Here is a 13,636-nt window from a genome sequence, read left to right on the forward strand (position 1 = left end):
ATTAGGAAATCTGTATTTTATCACCAACTGTATATTTTATTCAGTGAGATTATAATGTTACCATATATGCTAGTAAGAAAATTTAACAAAGATCTTAATAGAACAATGTATAATCGCCATTTATACAGTGGCACAGCTAGAGCACCATGGTTCCATTTGTATGGCAGTCAAAAGGTTAACTGGCCAATTAAACCCCTATTCAGGTCCTAAAGTACAGTATTTCATTATTGCATGACTTACTCATCTCTCAGGGCATCTTTAATAGCATTCAGTTTCAGACTTTAGATACCGGTACTTAATTATAGTTAACCCTTCTGTCAGATGAAAAGCAAGGTTGCATCTATTTATTGCTACAGTATGGGAGCCAAATTAGACCAGAAGACATTTCCTGGGATATGAGGTAAGGAGCACCTTAAATATAAAAGCACAATTTAGATACAGTACTTGAATAATAAGGCCAACAGTCTAACTATATCTGCAGTGCTTATAGAATGATACCATATTAAATCGATACAGTACTGTCTATCGTTAGGTCATGTAAAACATGTGGACAAGCACAAATTAAAGACTGGGCTTTCTCTTTTTAAATTCGGAGTGAACATTAAGCACATTCTGTCTTTCCAATGACTAAAGTCTTGTGATACTCTGTGACAGAGATCGAATGATTCTTGGTGTTAGATCTCCATCCCGACCTGTGAGGGCGCTATGTAAAAGGGACAGAGTACCCTTAACTAAATGGCATGACAATTTATTCCTTAGGGTAGGTGGAAGTCGGTCATTTAGGAAGGGGGCGGAGCTACGGTACCCAAACTCAATGACTCGGACGGGAAACGGCGTGGCATCCGAGGATTGGAAGAGAGGATGCGTTCGTTAACCTAATCCCTTTGTTCACAGAGAACTGTCTTGCACCACGAGCACTAATAATCACTCACTGTTAACTGTGTTTGTGTTGTGTGTTTCGTGTGGATGTAATAGAACTGGACTTTTTGGTTACGGGTCAAACCCGAGGATTACAATTACTGAGTGATACACGCCGCTGTATCACTCCATCATTATTATTTGCAGATGTTTGCCATAAGGTTCTGGACATTGTTAATAAATAAATAAACACCCTTGCACCTGGAAATCATTGTCTGTCTGTTTTGTATCCGCTCTGCACTCCACTCACCTGTAACCACTCACCACTTTGCCACATAATCACATACTGGATTTTAAACAAACATGGCTAGTTTAGGGGAGGTTGATCCCAAACAGTGAATAGAGAGGGTTTTTGTAGTGCACTAGGTTCCTGGAGCGGGACATCTCTTATAGTGAGGCTAGCGCTCGCCTTGTGTGGCAAACTTTTATTTTGCAGGTACCCTAGTGTCAGCACTTGTGTTAATTAAATCTGGGTGCCTGTGCGGCGTGTCAACACCCAATGCTCTGTGTCTGCCTCAGTATTTTTCAGTGGCGACCCACACACGTCACAAATCCCCATTGCAAACACCTAACACCACAACTCACACACCAGGCATTGTACCTTTACCAGAAATGCTGTTACAGCAATGTCCCATGGTAAAAGCAAAGTGGAATAATAAAGTAATGAAAACATGGTAAGAACACAAAAGTAAATTATATAGGTATTCTCAGAGCTCATTATGTACCCATGCACATTTTTATTTAACTATTCCCCCTCTCAGACCAATATTGCCCACCTCTATTTCTTTAATTGCATTCACTTGAAGTTCTTAGTCTCATAGAAAAAAAGTTCGATAAGTGTCTTTATCACCGTTTGTGGCTCGTAAACTAAATGAGGAATGACGTTAGTTTTCACAAACTTTTTACAATCTGTTTACAATCATCTGCAAAATGTTGGTCCAGCTACTCCTCCAAGGGAGAAGAGTGAGAGTGACTAATACCATTTGCATGGTGGTTTATCGTAATAAAAAAGAGACAACGGATGACACTGTCATAGCAGAGGTAATGGGAAAATAATGGATTTGCCAAGAGTGGGTTAACTATGTGCCGATAAAGAGCAATAGTATTCTTGTGTCTCAATGATAAATTAGAAACTGACGACATGTTGAACTTCTGGAGTGCCTGAGGCAGCAGTTTGTTCCCTCAGGCTTCCTTAATTTCTAACACAGAGTTTGCTGACGCTGCAGCCATTACTATTTTTAAAAGTTTCTGTTGTAACCCAGGTCTGTAGAAAACATATATCTGCTCAACTAAATAAAACAGTGATGTTGGATCAAAAAAAAATCTTGGTCAAGTGGTTGTCATAGGAAAATAAAAAATAAATCACAGTAAGCACTAATGGACAGGCTCCAAGAGAGATCATTAATACAATATGCTAGGAGATTCACCAGCATAGATAACAGCTTATTTGCACACATACTAAGATGCATGTTCAATCTATATGCATTAATACTGTATTACTAAGCTGTGCCTCACCTGATATTGTGTTACTGATCCTAATAAAGATCTTCTCGAAGTCTGCGAAGTCACTCCAGGAAGACTGGAACATGTGCATGAAACGATTCACGTAGAGGTTCTCCATCCTGCGTCAATAAAAAAAAGGAAATTCAGCATAAACACACCGCTTGGCTTGCTTATAACATGGATCCAGTTGTTCTCTAAATTTACAGACATTTACTGCAAAAAATACACCAGCATGTGTCTGTAGTTTTATAGGATTTTTTTTACAGTGTAAAGTCAAAATGACCATAATTTGGAGATAAAAAAGTTATATGACTACAATTTGGCAGCCATATTATCATATAATATGTCAAGAGTTCATTACATTTGTTCTAGGCAAAACAGATTCAGTTCTTTAAGACGTGGGATTAGTCTAGGACTCTCCAGGGCACAATGCCCCTTTGGTAATGTGGTGACATTTTACAATCTTATCATAACCTCCTTGGGCTTTACTCTACACTTTTGGCTATATCCCCAAGCATTCTGTTTACCTTTTTGATTGCTTCCCCGTATGCTTGATGAGTCTTTTACAACACCAAGGTCTTTCTCTTGGTGATCCTGTTCTAGTTCTATACCCCCTATCTGGTATTTGGATCTTACATTTTTGTGACCAGCATGTAACACTTTACAATTGTTTTTTCATTGCATTTCATTTGCTACGTTTTTGTATGCAGTCTAAGTTTTTGGATTTCCTGGGTTGCTGGATGTCTGAAAATATGCTTACTGCAGATATTGCTTCTGACTGCATCTTTTTTTTTATCAAGATCTCACTGTATGTTTTGCCACATTTGCTTATAGAGTGATATGATTGCATTTGCATTGATACTCTCTATCTTTAGATCACATAAAAGATGTGTACAAGCACAACAGCAACTCCAAATTTGATTTATTTGTTATATAATTCAGAGTGAATATTAAACACATACATTCTGTCTTTCCAAAGTCCCACTTGCTATTCAATATTCACAGGTTAAAATCTTTAGCTATTTCTGTTTATTCTTAAATAGCAGCTATTTGTTCAATGTACTATATATTGCAATATATCAGTTTTACTGTTTGATGATAATGGTGTCTAAGTAAAAATCACTAAATAATAGTATCTAGTATATGTAGCCTTATATAAACCTTCCACGTGTATCTAAAGCCAGGTTTATTCATGAGACTTTTTTTAGACTATTTTAAAAAAGCCAACAGTTGATCACACATATTTTAACCGTTGAAAAACAGCCTTGTGAATACTAAAAAGTACATATTTAGTATAGTACATATGTTGCTATGTATGCTTCTATAATGGACAACAATATATATTTTCCATGAGTTGCATGTCTTCAACAGTCAATACTCTAGGCTTCAAATTAGACTCTCCTATTAGCATAAAAATGTTATTGTAAGACCTTTTTTCTGTATGTAGTTTAGTTTTCCAGGCTTTACTCTAGCTTTGAAGTTAATTTATCAGACACATTGTAGATTCACTCCTGGTATATCCAGAGCCAATATGATGCTCCTTGTGGAATCTCCAGTGAAGATCAGCAACTTCACACAGCCAGGACGCAATCATATGTTTTAACTTTCCCACCGGACCACTGCGCTCTCTTGATTGTTCTCTCCTATGTACAATACCTACGCTTTAGTGTAGTTCAGGATGAAATCCACTCCCTTCTCACTGTCAAACTGAATGTCACGAGGCAAATCCTTGCAAGTTTTGGCATCAATACTTAGAGGGAAACCGGGGTGCCATTCCATCCATCTTAGAAAAAGAAAAGAAGAAAAACAACATGTGAAAAACCTTCAGTAGAGAGGGCTTCTAAATAACAGGGAAGCTTAATGATTGCAATTGTTATTAAAAGATAAGGAGGATGTGAAATACATACACAGATATATTTATACACAGTCTGTTCAAGTGGTATTTGTAGTTATGAGCCCTGTTTTTGCAGGGTGTTTATAAACATTCTCTGGGGTTAAACAGTTCTCTAAAACAGTTTCGTGAACTGCAAAGTTCAATTATTCAAAATAGGCTTTAACTATTCCTTACAAAAGTCTTTCAGTGTTGTGGAAAGTGCCCAATGTGTCATTAGATGGTATTTGAAACTGTGTGTTTAAATGTCCAAACAACTAGGTTTCATAACTAGGTTTGACTTCCTCTAGTTCAGAATGTTACAATTATCATATAAGGGAAATTAACTCATCAGAGAATTTAATTATACAAACATACAGATAATTCTTCTGTAAACATTCTGAGAAAAAATAGTTTTTAGATTTAGAATAAACACCTCTTTCTCAACAGCTTTGATGGTACAACTCCCTTTATTTCCTTTCACCCACCAATATAACCAGCTGTAGTCCACAAATGTAGTTCATGAGGGAATACAGCAGCCATTATCTACTACTCAAGTATCCTGTGTCAATGTGTCCTCTGAAAAAGACTCTGGGAACATCTGCTACTACATATCATAAGAATTGCTTCTACCAAAAAAAAAAAAATATGCATTTCATGGTTTTGCCCATAGAAGTGTTACATAGAGCAATTGAACCTTTAAGCTTTAGGTAAATGGAGTTTAAGATTTTTTTTTTCTTTTTCTTAGCTTGGCTTGGGTTTCATGGATTAACATCAAGGCTGAAGAAATTGAAATATTTATTGTTCTTAAGTCTAGAGAAAGGAAATAAATATATTATTATTGTGAGTCACGGTAGTCATTCCAGACAAGTTAGAATAAAGGAGGATTTTTTTTTTTTATATCTGAATTCTTATACATAAACCAAACCAAACATGAAGGGTAGCACCAATAATACCATGTAAACAGTATTTATTTAAAAATTATAATACTTCCAATAAACTGTTCCAATGTGTTTCTATGAATTAATATTTTGATCTTTTGGTAAGGGACAATGATAACTACTGTAAGTGTGCAAAAACAGCCAAATATAAATATTATATTCAAATAAAGAGTTGAGATTGAAAGATAGTTATCGGACTAAAGCTGAGCACTCAAAGAAATGAGAAATCTTACCTGTACAGCTTTTGCCTCTCCTCAAGCTCTTTGCGCCTGTGCTGTTTTGCAACTTGTGTTATATCATCCTTCGGCAACCTAGCTGTAAATAACAGAAACAATAAAAGGCATGAGCACCTTCTTCACATGTAGAATTTACCACACCATGTAATGGATTCAAACTCTGATTATTATAGCCCATAGTCATATTTAGACAGCTGACTGCATTCTTCTCTAGTTTACTATTCTATGCATGATCAAAAAACATACTTTGGTGGCTTTTCAATTTGTTTATATTTTCCACATTGCTTGATTCATTCCCATAGTACATTTAAAAGGTAGCAGTTGACCATGCTTTTCCAATTCTTGGAAATACTATGCATTTAAAGTGCTTTCCTATGGCTAACCATATCTTGAATAATGTTTTGTGTAACAATGCAGTTTCCATTTACAGATCTGCAATAGTATTTTTCCCCTCTCTACATCAACTGTGTAGCTGGCAATGAGCTGCAAAAAGTGCATTTTTTTCTGCAGAGTTAACAAAAAAAAGAATGCCGCACCTACAAGCTGACTGCAAAACCCCGTACAATATTTAGCCAAGTCATCTACAGCGCATTATTATTAATTTAATCACAGTGATTGGCTGAGAGGGCCTACAGTGGTGAACTACATACATTATTGATAAAGGTATCAAGGGGGTTTCAGTTCAATGGTGAGGTCTTACCAGTCCCATCTCTGAGAACAATCTCCTCATCACTGCCGACCCATCTGTAACACGGGAACTCCACATAGTCTCCTCCGGGGGTTTTCACTGTGATGTACTTGCAGTACCAGTCATCCTGAACCCAGTACTTCCGTTTCTCAATCTTCACAAGCTGAATTTCACCAACATCTTCAGACACGTTCACATCATACGAATCGACCTGAAAAAGAACAAGATGTGACTTTAAATGACCTTCAACAGAAAGGTAGAAAACGAGATAAACCCGAGATGTCTCTTGCTCACTGATATTTTCCTTAGCCATATACACTCAGTATTGCACCGCTTAATTACATTTTTTTATTTTATTTATTTAGTTTTATTTTAATTGTATTTTATTTTATTTCTCACAAACTCAATACCATACATTGGCATTTTTTCTTACAATTGGTTTCACAGACCCTGATCAGGATCTGTGAAACCAGCTGTTAAACTGCAAGTCAACTAGTAAATAATGCAGCCAGCTACCCACCTCCAACAATGTTTTAATTCATGCTTTACTGGGCTCCATGCAAATGAGTGCAATGCAAATAAATTTATATATACACTTGTACAAAAAAAATCTACAAATGATATTAAATAACAGGGATACTTTTATTTGCATGTATTTTTTGTTGTTGTTACAAGTAAAATCCTGGGGAAAAATTACTATTGCTCAGTAATTTGACTATTTCAGTATTATTTAAAAGTGTTATTAATTTCTTGAAACTACTATTATTTACTACAAAATTGTACATTCTGCAATATGTAATTTTACTGTTTTTTAGGTACCTCCATTTAAGCATTTTTTAAATGTATTTAATTTGTTTCTAAAAGAAAAACTACCTTATTCCAACACAATATTTAATTTTTCACAGAACAAATTTACACAAAATATAACAATTTTGAAGGAAACGTAGCATGCCTTCAACTTATGCACAATAATGAACATTTCAGACAAAACAGATCACGGTCAAAACATTTGATTACCAGTCTACCTTAGTTTTACTGGTTATGTGTTTACTGGCCAATTCTGAGGCCCATCATACAGAAGCCTGAATCGGTATAAGCAAAACTTATACCTTGTCTTATTGTGTACCTTAAAATGTGTTGATTTAAAAAAATCAAAGAAAACAAAAATAAAAGGCATGAACCACACTTAGCACACACCAGTCTGTTAAACTGCATGTAAATATCTATCAAGGAAGGAGTTTTGAAAAGTGACGTAGTTTAACAGTATACTTTGTTGTAAGCAACTGTTACGAGTGTTTGTTCTATAAGATAACAGTAACATCATTAATAAACATATTCATTTTTTAGTAGGCTAAACAAATAACTATAAAATATGTATGTAATTAACTTCTGCATACACAACAATCAATCAAAATATAATATGTGAGATGATGATATATGATATATATATATGTATCATCATCATCTTCAGCCTTTTTCAATCCACTGCTGGATGAAGGCCTCCCCAAGATTCTTCCACAAAAGCCTGTGTTCTGCATCCCTCTTCCATGTTGCTCCGGCGTGTTTCCTAATTTCATCTTGCCATCTTCCTGGAGGACGACTTCTTGGTCGCTTTATATCTCTTGGGATCCAGTCTAGTATATCCTTGGTCCAGCGATGGTCTGTTCTTTTTGCTACATGTCCGACCCACTGCCATTTCAGTTTTTTCGCTCTTATAATAACATTGCATACTTTTGTTTGTGCTCTTATCCATTCCTTCCTTTTCCTGTCCCTTCTTGTTATTCCCAGCATGCATCTTTCCATACTCCATTGAGTCGTTTGTAATTTTGGAGTCATTTTTGCATTGAGGGTCCAGGTTTCGCATCCGTAAGTTAGCACTGGCAGCATGCATTGGTCGAAGACTTTCCTCTTGAGGCATAAGGGTAGTTTCCCTTTCAGAACCATTCTTAATCTTCCAAAGTCACTCCAGCCCATTTTTGCTCTTCTGTTGATTTCACACATTTGGTTCTCCATTGCCGAAACTAACTGTCCTAAGTATACGTAGTTATTGACTTCTTCAAGCTTGATCCCATTGACTTCAATTGCCTGTGGAGTGGTATATTTATTTAATATGACTTGAGTCTTCTTCAGGTTCATTTTCAAACCCACTTTGATGCTAGCCTCGTGTAGTTCTTGTATTTTTGTTTGTAATTCTTCTGGGCACGTTGTAAATATGAGGATGTCGTCAGCATATCGTAGGTGATTCAAGTAGGCTCCATTGATCTTGAGCCCCTTATTTTCCAAATCCAGTGTTTTGAAAATGTCTTCTAGGGTGGCCGTGAAGATTTTGCGGGAAATTGTATTTCCTTGATGAACTCCTTTTCTAATCCTGAGTTTGTCGTTTTTTTATTGAGTCTTACTGTGGATGTTGCATTCTTGTATATGGTGCTGATCAAGTCTCTGTTCGTTTTCTCAATTCCTTGTTTTTTCAGAGAGCTTAAAACAGATCTTGTATAAATAGAGTCAAAGGCTTTTTTTATAGTCGATGAACCCCAAACAAAGTGGTAGTACGTACTTGCTGGTTTGAATCACTTGCCGTACAACTTGAAGATGATCCATTGTGTGTACAATTTGTAAAAATATGCTACAATATTTTTGTCAGTTCTTCACCTCCTTCTTTCACAATGTCAATCGTTGTGCCTTTCCTGTCTTCATATGTTTGATAGCATGTTTCACTTCTTCCGGTAGAACGTCTGGAACTTCTTCCTCGGGTTGCGTTTTTTCCGTCTCTTCTTCGTCATCTGCTACTTTGCTCTTTTCATCTTGATATAATTTTCTGTAAAAGTCTTTGACTCTCTTCAAAATCAATTTGCTGTTCTTGATGACAGTCCTGTCCTCTTGTTTGATTGCTAAAATCTGTTTTTTCCTTTTTAGTCTTTGTTTAGCTTTCTTCATGCTTCGGTTGTTTTCAATAGTTTTCTCTACCAACCTACAGTTGAATGACCATATATCCTCAGTAATGCACTTTCTTACTGTCTTGCAGAGCTAAATGTATTCAATCTTTGAATTCAGAGCTTTTGTTTGTTTCATTTCCCTTCTTTTCTTCATGATGTTTTTCATCTCTTGCGTGATCTTCTGGTCACATTTTGTACTCTGTGTTCCAGTGATGTTTTGTGCTGTTTCTGCAATTACTTGCGCCACGTCCTTATTTTGGTTACTTCGATTGCTTCATCTTTTTGCAGATCTTGAAGAGCACTGAATCTATTCTTCAGTTCCAGTTGAAACACCAGGCTTTGCTTCTGGTGCATTTCTACGTTGATTGTGTTGGATTTCGTCATCATGAGTTTTGCGCTCTCCAGTGCTGTGTTTAGGTGTATTTTGTATCTTACAAGTCTGTGGTCACTTCCTTTGTTAAAATCGTGTAGTATTGAGACATCTTGTATGGTGTGCTTCTTGTTGGTGAGTATGAAGTCAATTTCATTCTTCGCTCCGTTGGGTCCTCTCCATGTCCATTTCCTGATGGGTTTCTTCTGGAAGAAGGTGCTCATGATGAATAAGTTCTTGTTCTCTGAAAATTCGATAAGTCTGTCACCCCCCTTGTTCCTGTCGCCATGTCCAAATTTGCTGACTGAATTCTCATCTTCTTGCTGGGCTCCTATTTTGGCGTTGAAGTCACCGATGATGAGCTTATAGAGGATCTTCCTATTTTCGTGTATTCTTCTACTTCTTCATAAAAATCTTCAACTTCTTTGTCCGAATAGCTTGTTGTTGGTGCATGTGCTTGGATGACCTGAAGTTCATAGTTCCTTGGAACTTTCACTATCAGTCTTGCGGACCTCTCTGATGCGCTGTCAATCTCTACTACTTTATTCTTGATTCTCTTGTGGACAATGAATCCAACGCCTCCTGTTCTTCAATCTGTAGTGCCTCGGTAGAAGAGAAGATGTCCACTCTTGAGTTCTAGTAGTCCTTCGTCTTTTCACCATACTTCCATTAGTCCTACAATGTCCCACTTGATTCTTCCAAGTTCTTCTTCCAACTCTTGAAGTCTTGCTTCACCTGAAAGAGATCTGCAGTTGTACGTGGCCAGGGTCAGTGATCTGTGGAAGCCTAAAATCGTAACCCATTGATTCTTAGCACCCTCTGCCTTCATGCCTAACCAACCGCTGCCTTGGTCGGTGGCAATCCAGCCCTCAAGGTTTGTTTATGTGCAAGTTTTGAACAAATTAAGGCTGACTTAAACTAAAACATCAGTCTTGTAAACAGCAGAATATATATATTTATTTTACTTTTCGTGTTTGCCAGTACATATTCAACATTTTTTTAACAGCTTAAAAAAGAATGCTGTTGAGCTTAAATTGCTGAAATAAACAGATGGCATTGTTCAATGGGGGATAGTATTCAGCAGGCTTGCAGTCGTGCCACAAACACTGAAGTTCAAATAACAGTACAGTAAAAAAGAAAAAAAAAAAAAAAAAAAAATCATCCGCTTTTTTGTTTTTATGGAATTGTTGTTTGGGTGATTTTTTTTTTTATTATTATTTATTTTTTAATATAAACTGTTCCTCAAAAGTAACCATGTATGTTTCATACAGATTGGAAAAGATGATAAAACATTACTAGTATACCTACTGTTGTGTTAAGAACTAGTGCTGTAATTTTAAAAAAATAAAAGATTGATGTTTTATTAAAATGGCCTGGAGATACTGTAATTGTATAACTAAAAAACCTAGAAGGTTGTGTGTGTGTGTGTGTGTTTTTTTTTTGACCCTCACTATAACGCCACCCTCGCTTATTGCCTGTTTTTTCCCATGGCCCTTATCTGGCGGTATAAAGAGGGTTGACTATATATATATATATATATATATATATATGCTAGATACAGGAGTATATATATATACCGTGCCTTGCATAAGTATTCACCCCCCTTGGACTTTTCCACATTTTGTAGTGTTACAACTTGGAATTAAAATGAATTTAATTAGGATTTTTTGTCACTGATCTACACAAAATAGTCCATAATGTCGAAGTGGGGAAAAAATCTACATATTTTTCAAAATTATTTACAAATAAAAAACTGAAAAGTCTTGATTGCATAAGTATTCATCTCCTTTGCTGTGACACCCCTAAATAAGCTCTGGTGCAACCAATTGCCTTCAGAAGTCACATAATTAGTTGGCAGCATCATGTTATGGGGATGCTTTTCATCGGCAGGGACTGGGAAACTGGTCAGGATTGAGGGCAAGATGGATGGAGCCAAATAAAGGGAAATTCTAGAGGAAAACCTGTTTCAGTCTGCAAGAGACCTGGGACTGGGGTGGAGGTTCACCTTCCAGCAGGTCAATGACCCTAAACACACAGCCAAAGCTACACTGGAGTGGTTTAAAAACAAGAACCTGAATGTCTTAGAATGGCCCAGTCAAAGCCCAGACCTCAATCCGTTTGAGAATCTGTGGCAAGACTTGAAAATTGCTGTTCACCAACTGTCCCCATCCAACTTGACAGAGCTTGAGCAATTTTGCCAAGAAGAATGAGCAAAAATTGCAGGATCCAGATGTGCAAAGCTGGTAGAGACTTACCCAAAAAGACTCACAGCTGTAATTGCTGCCAAAGGAGCTTTTACCAAGTATTGACTCAGGGGGGTGAATACTTATACAACCAACAAATGTCTTTTTTTTGTTTAATTAACTTTTGTGTCACAATAAAAATATTTTGCACCTTCAAAGTGTTAAGTATGTTGTTTAAATCAAATGGTAAAAATCCCCAATTAAATCCATTTTAATTCCAGGTTGTAACACTACAAAATGTGGAAAAGTCCACAAGATGTCCAGCCATTTACTACCAGTGCAGAAGGACTGGTGGGATATTTAACCTCATCACCACCCCCCCCCCCCCCCCTCAAAAAAAAGAGAATTGACTACCGAGACCTGTGCAACATTTACACACAGTGTACCAGACTGCGTGGTGGTCCATTCACTGAAACATTGGTGTATTTGACTTTTCTCATAGTTTTAGCTGTAACAAGAGCAGGATTCGAACCCCAGGCTTCCAGAGGTGAAAGGTTTGAAGGTAATTAATGAACACAACCGTAGCTCCCCACCTAAAAACATTCTTCGCTTCAGTACAATAATTTAGTAAAACTCATTAAAGAGTGTTAACACTTACTGCTCCTCTTTCAAAGTCGTTGTAGAGTGCTTTATCCAGGAGGGTCCTCTCACTGCAGCCCTCAGATCCCATTAGAGTTAGATAAATATAATCATCTGTCCCAGCAAACCACTGGCTGCCAGTGGCCACTGTTACTGTGTAACTAGGCATCTTGAAATGAAATGGAACTCTCAACCACTGCCTGCTCAGGATTTGGGCTCTTGCTCTACAGTCTAATTTCCTCTTTTCTTAACAGCCGCGTCCTCAGTCTCTTTTTGTAACAAAACCACAGGACATGCAAACACACACACACACGCAAGATGTGCTTGATGGCCTGATAAAGGGTTACAGTACAGACTATGTGGTTCTTTAAAAAGGCTGTATAATGCAGGAAGTCTCCAATTATTTTTACCCCGGTTTTCACCCCAATTTAGCATGCCCAATTATTATCTGTATCCCCGGCTCACCGCTCGCAACCCCCCCCCCGCCGACTCGGGAAACGCGCGTCCTCCGAAACGTGCTCCTTCCAAGCCGTCATTTTTCGCACTGCAGATCCACAGCAATGCCACCAGACCTATAGTGCCGGAGGACAACACAGATCTGGCGGCTCCGCTGCAGAGCCACAGGCGCCCTATCGGCCACAGGGGTCGCTGATGCGCGGTGAGCCGTGGATTCCCCTGCCGACCTAAGCCCTCCCTACCCGGGCAGCGCTTAGCCAATTGTGCGCCGCCCCCTAGGAACTCTCGGTCACGGTCAGCTGTGACATAGCCTGGATTCGAACCTGCGATCTCCAGGCTATAGGTCACATCCTGCAAGGAGCGCCTTTACTGGATGCGCCACTCGGGAGCCCCCAAGTGTCTAGTCTTTATTGCACAAGACCAATGTCTGGTTTTAAAGGAACAACATTAAGTGTAAACTGTCCATATACTTCCCTGCTAAGATCAGGATGGGAGTCTGCCAATCAAGTGGCCTCAGATTCGAAACAAGACTAGATATAAAAAGAAATGATCTACAAACATGTTTTTACAGCCCCTCTTCGGTAACGCTTATATTGTAAGTATTTTGTATACTGTTTCCTTTTATTCCCGGTAAATGTTCCTCTGTACATTTACCGCACTTTATTGCCATGTTTTTAAAATATGCTTTACAATACCTCTCTATGCTTTATGATGCTCATGGGTACTTCATCGTTCTTTCACTATGCTTTATAACACTTGGTATGCTTTTAGAATGGTGAACTTTTATTAGGGATCCTGACACTTGCCTTAGTCCTAACCCAATTGTTATACTGGGAAACTGAGACAATTACAGCTAATTACTGTATTAACTATCGTGTAACTCCTGTTAACTATTGCCC

The 13,636-nt window shown here is 37.7% G+C and overlaps 1 protein-coding gene across 1 annotated transcript in view; it reads right to left on the bottom strand.

Annotated features, from left to right (window-relative positions):
- LOC117416027 (polyunsaturated fatty acid 5-lipoxygenase-like) overlaps positions 1–12,476 on the bottom strand; it is a 39,447-nt gene extending 26,971 nt beyond the window's left edge. The window contains exons 1-5 of the mRNA XM_034027043.3: positions 12,301–12,476; positions 6,169–6,367; positions 5,466–5,547; positions 4,082–4,204; positions 2,434–2,540 (exon numbers count right to left, since the gene is read on the bottom strand). Coding sequence (XP_033882934.1) covers positions 2,434–2,540; positions 4,082–4,204; positions 5,466–5,547; positions 6,169–6,367; positions 12,301–12,450 — 661 coding nt within the window. The 5' untranslated portion in view covers positions 12,451–12,476. The remainder of the gene's footprint in view (positions 1–2,433; positions 2,541–4,081; positions 4,205–5,465; positions 5,548–6,168; positions 6,368–12,300) is intronic.
- Between the last annotated feature and the right edge of the window lie 1,160 nt (positions 12,477–13,636).

This window comes from Acipenser ruthenus, chromosome 7 (assembly GCF_902713425.1).
Source record: "Acipenser ruthenus chromosome 7, fAciRut3.2 maternal haplotype, whole genome shotgun sequence".
NCBI classification, from domain to species: Eukaryota; Metazoa; Chordata; class Actinopteri; order Acipenseriformes; family Acipenseridae; genus Acipenser; species Acipenser ruthenus.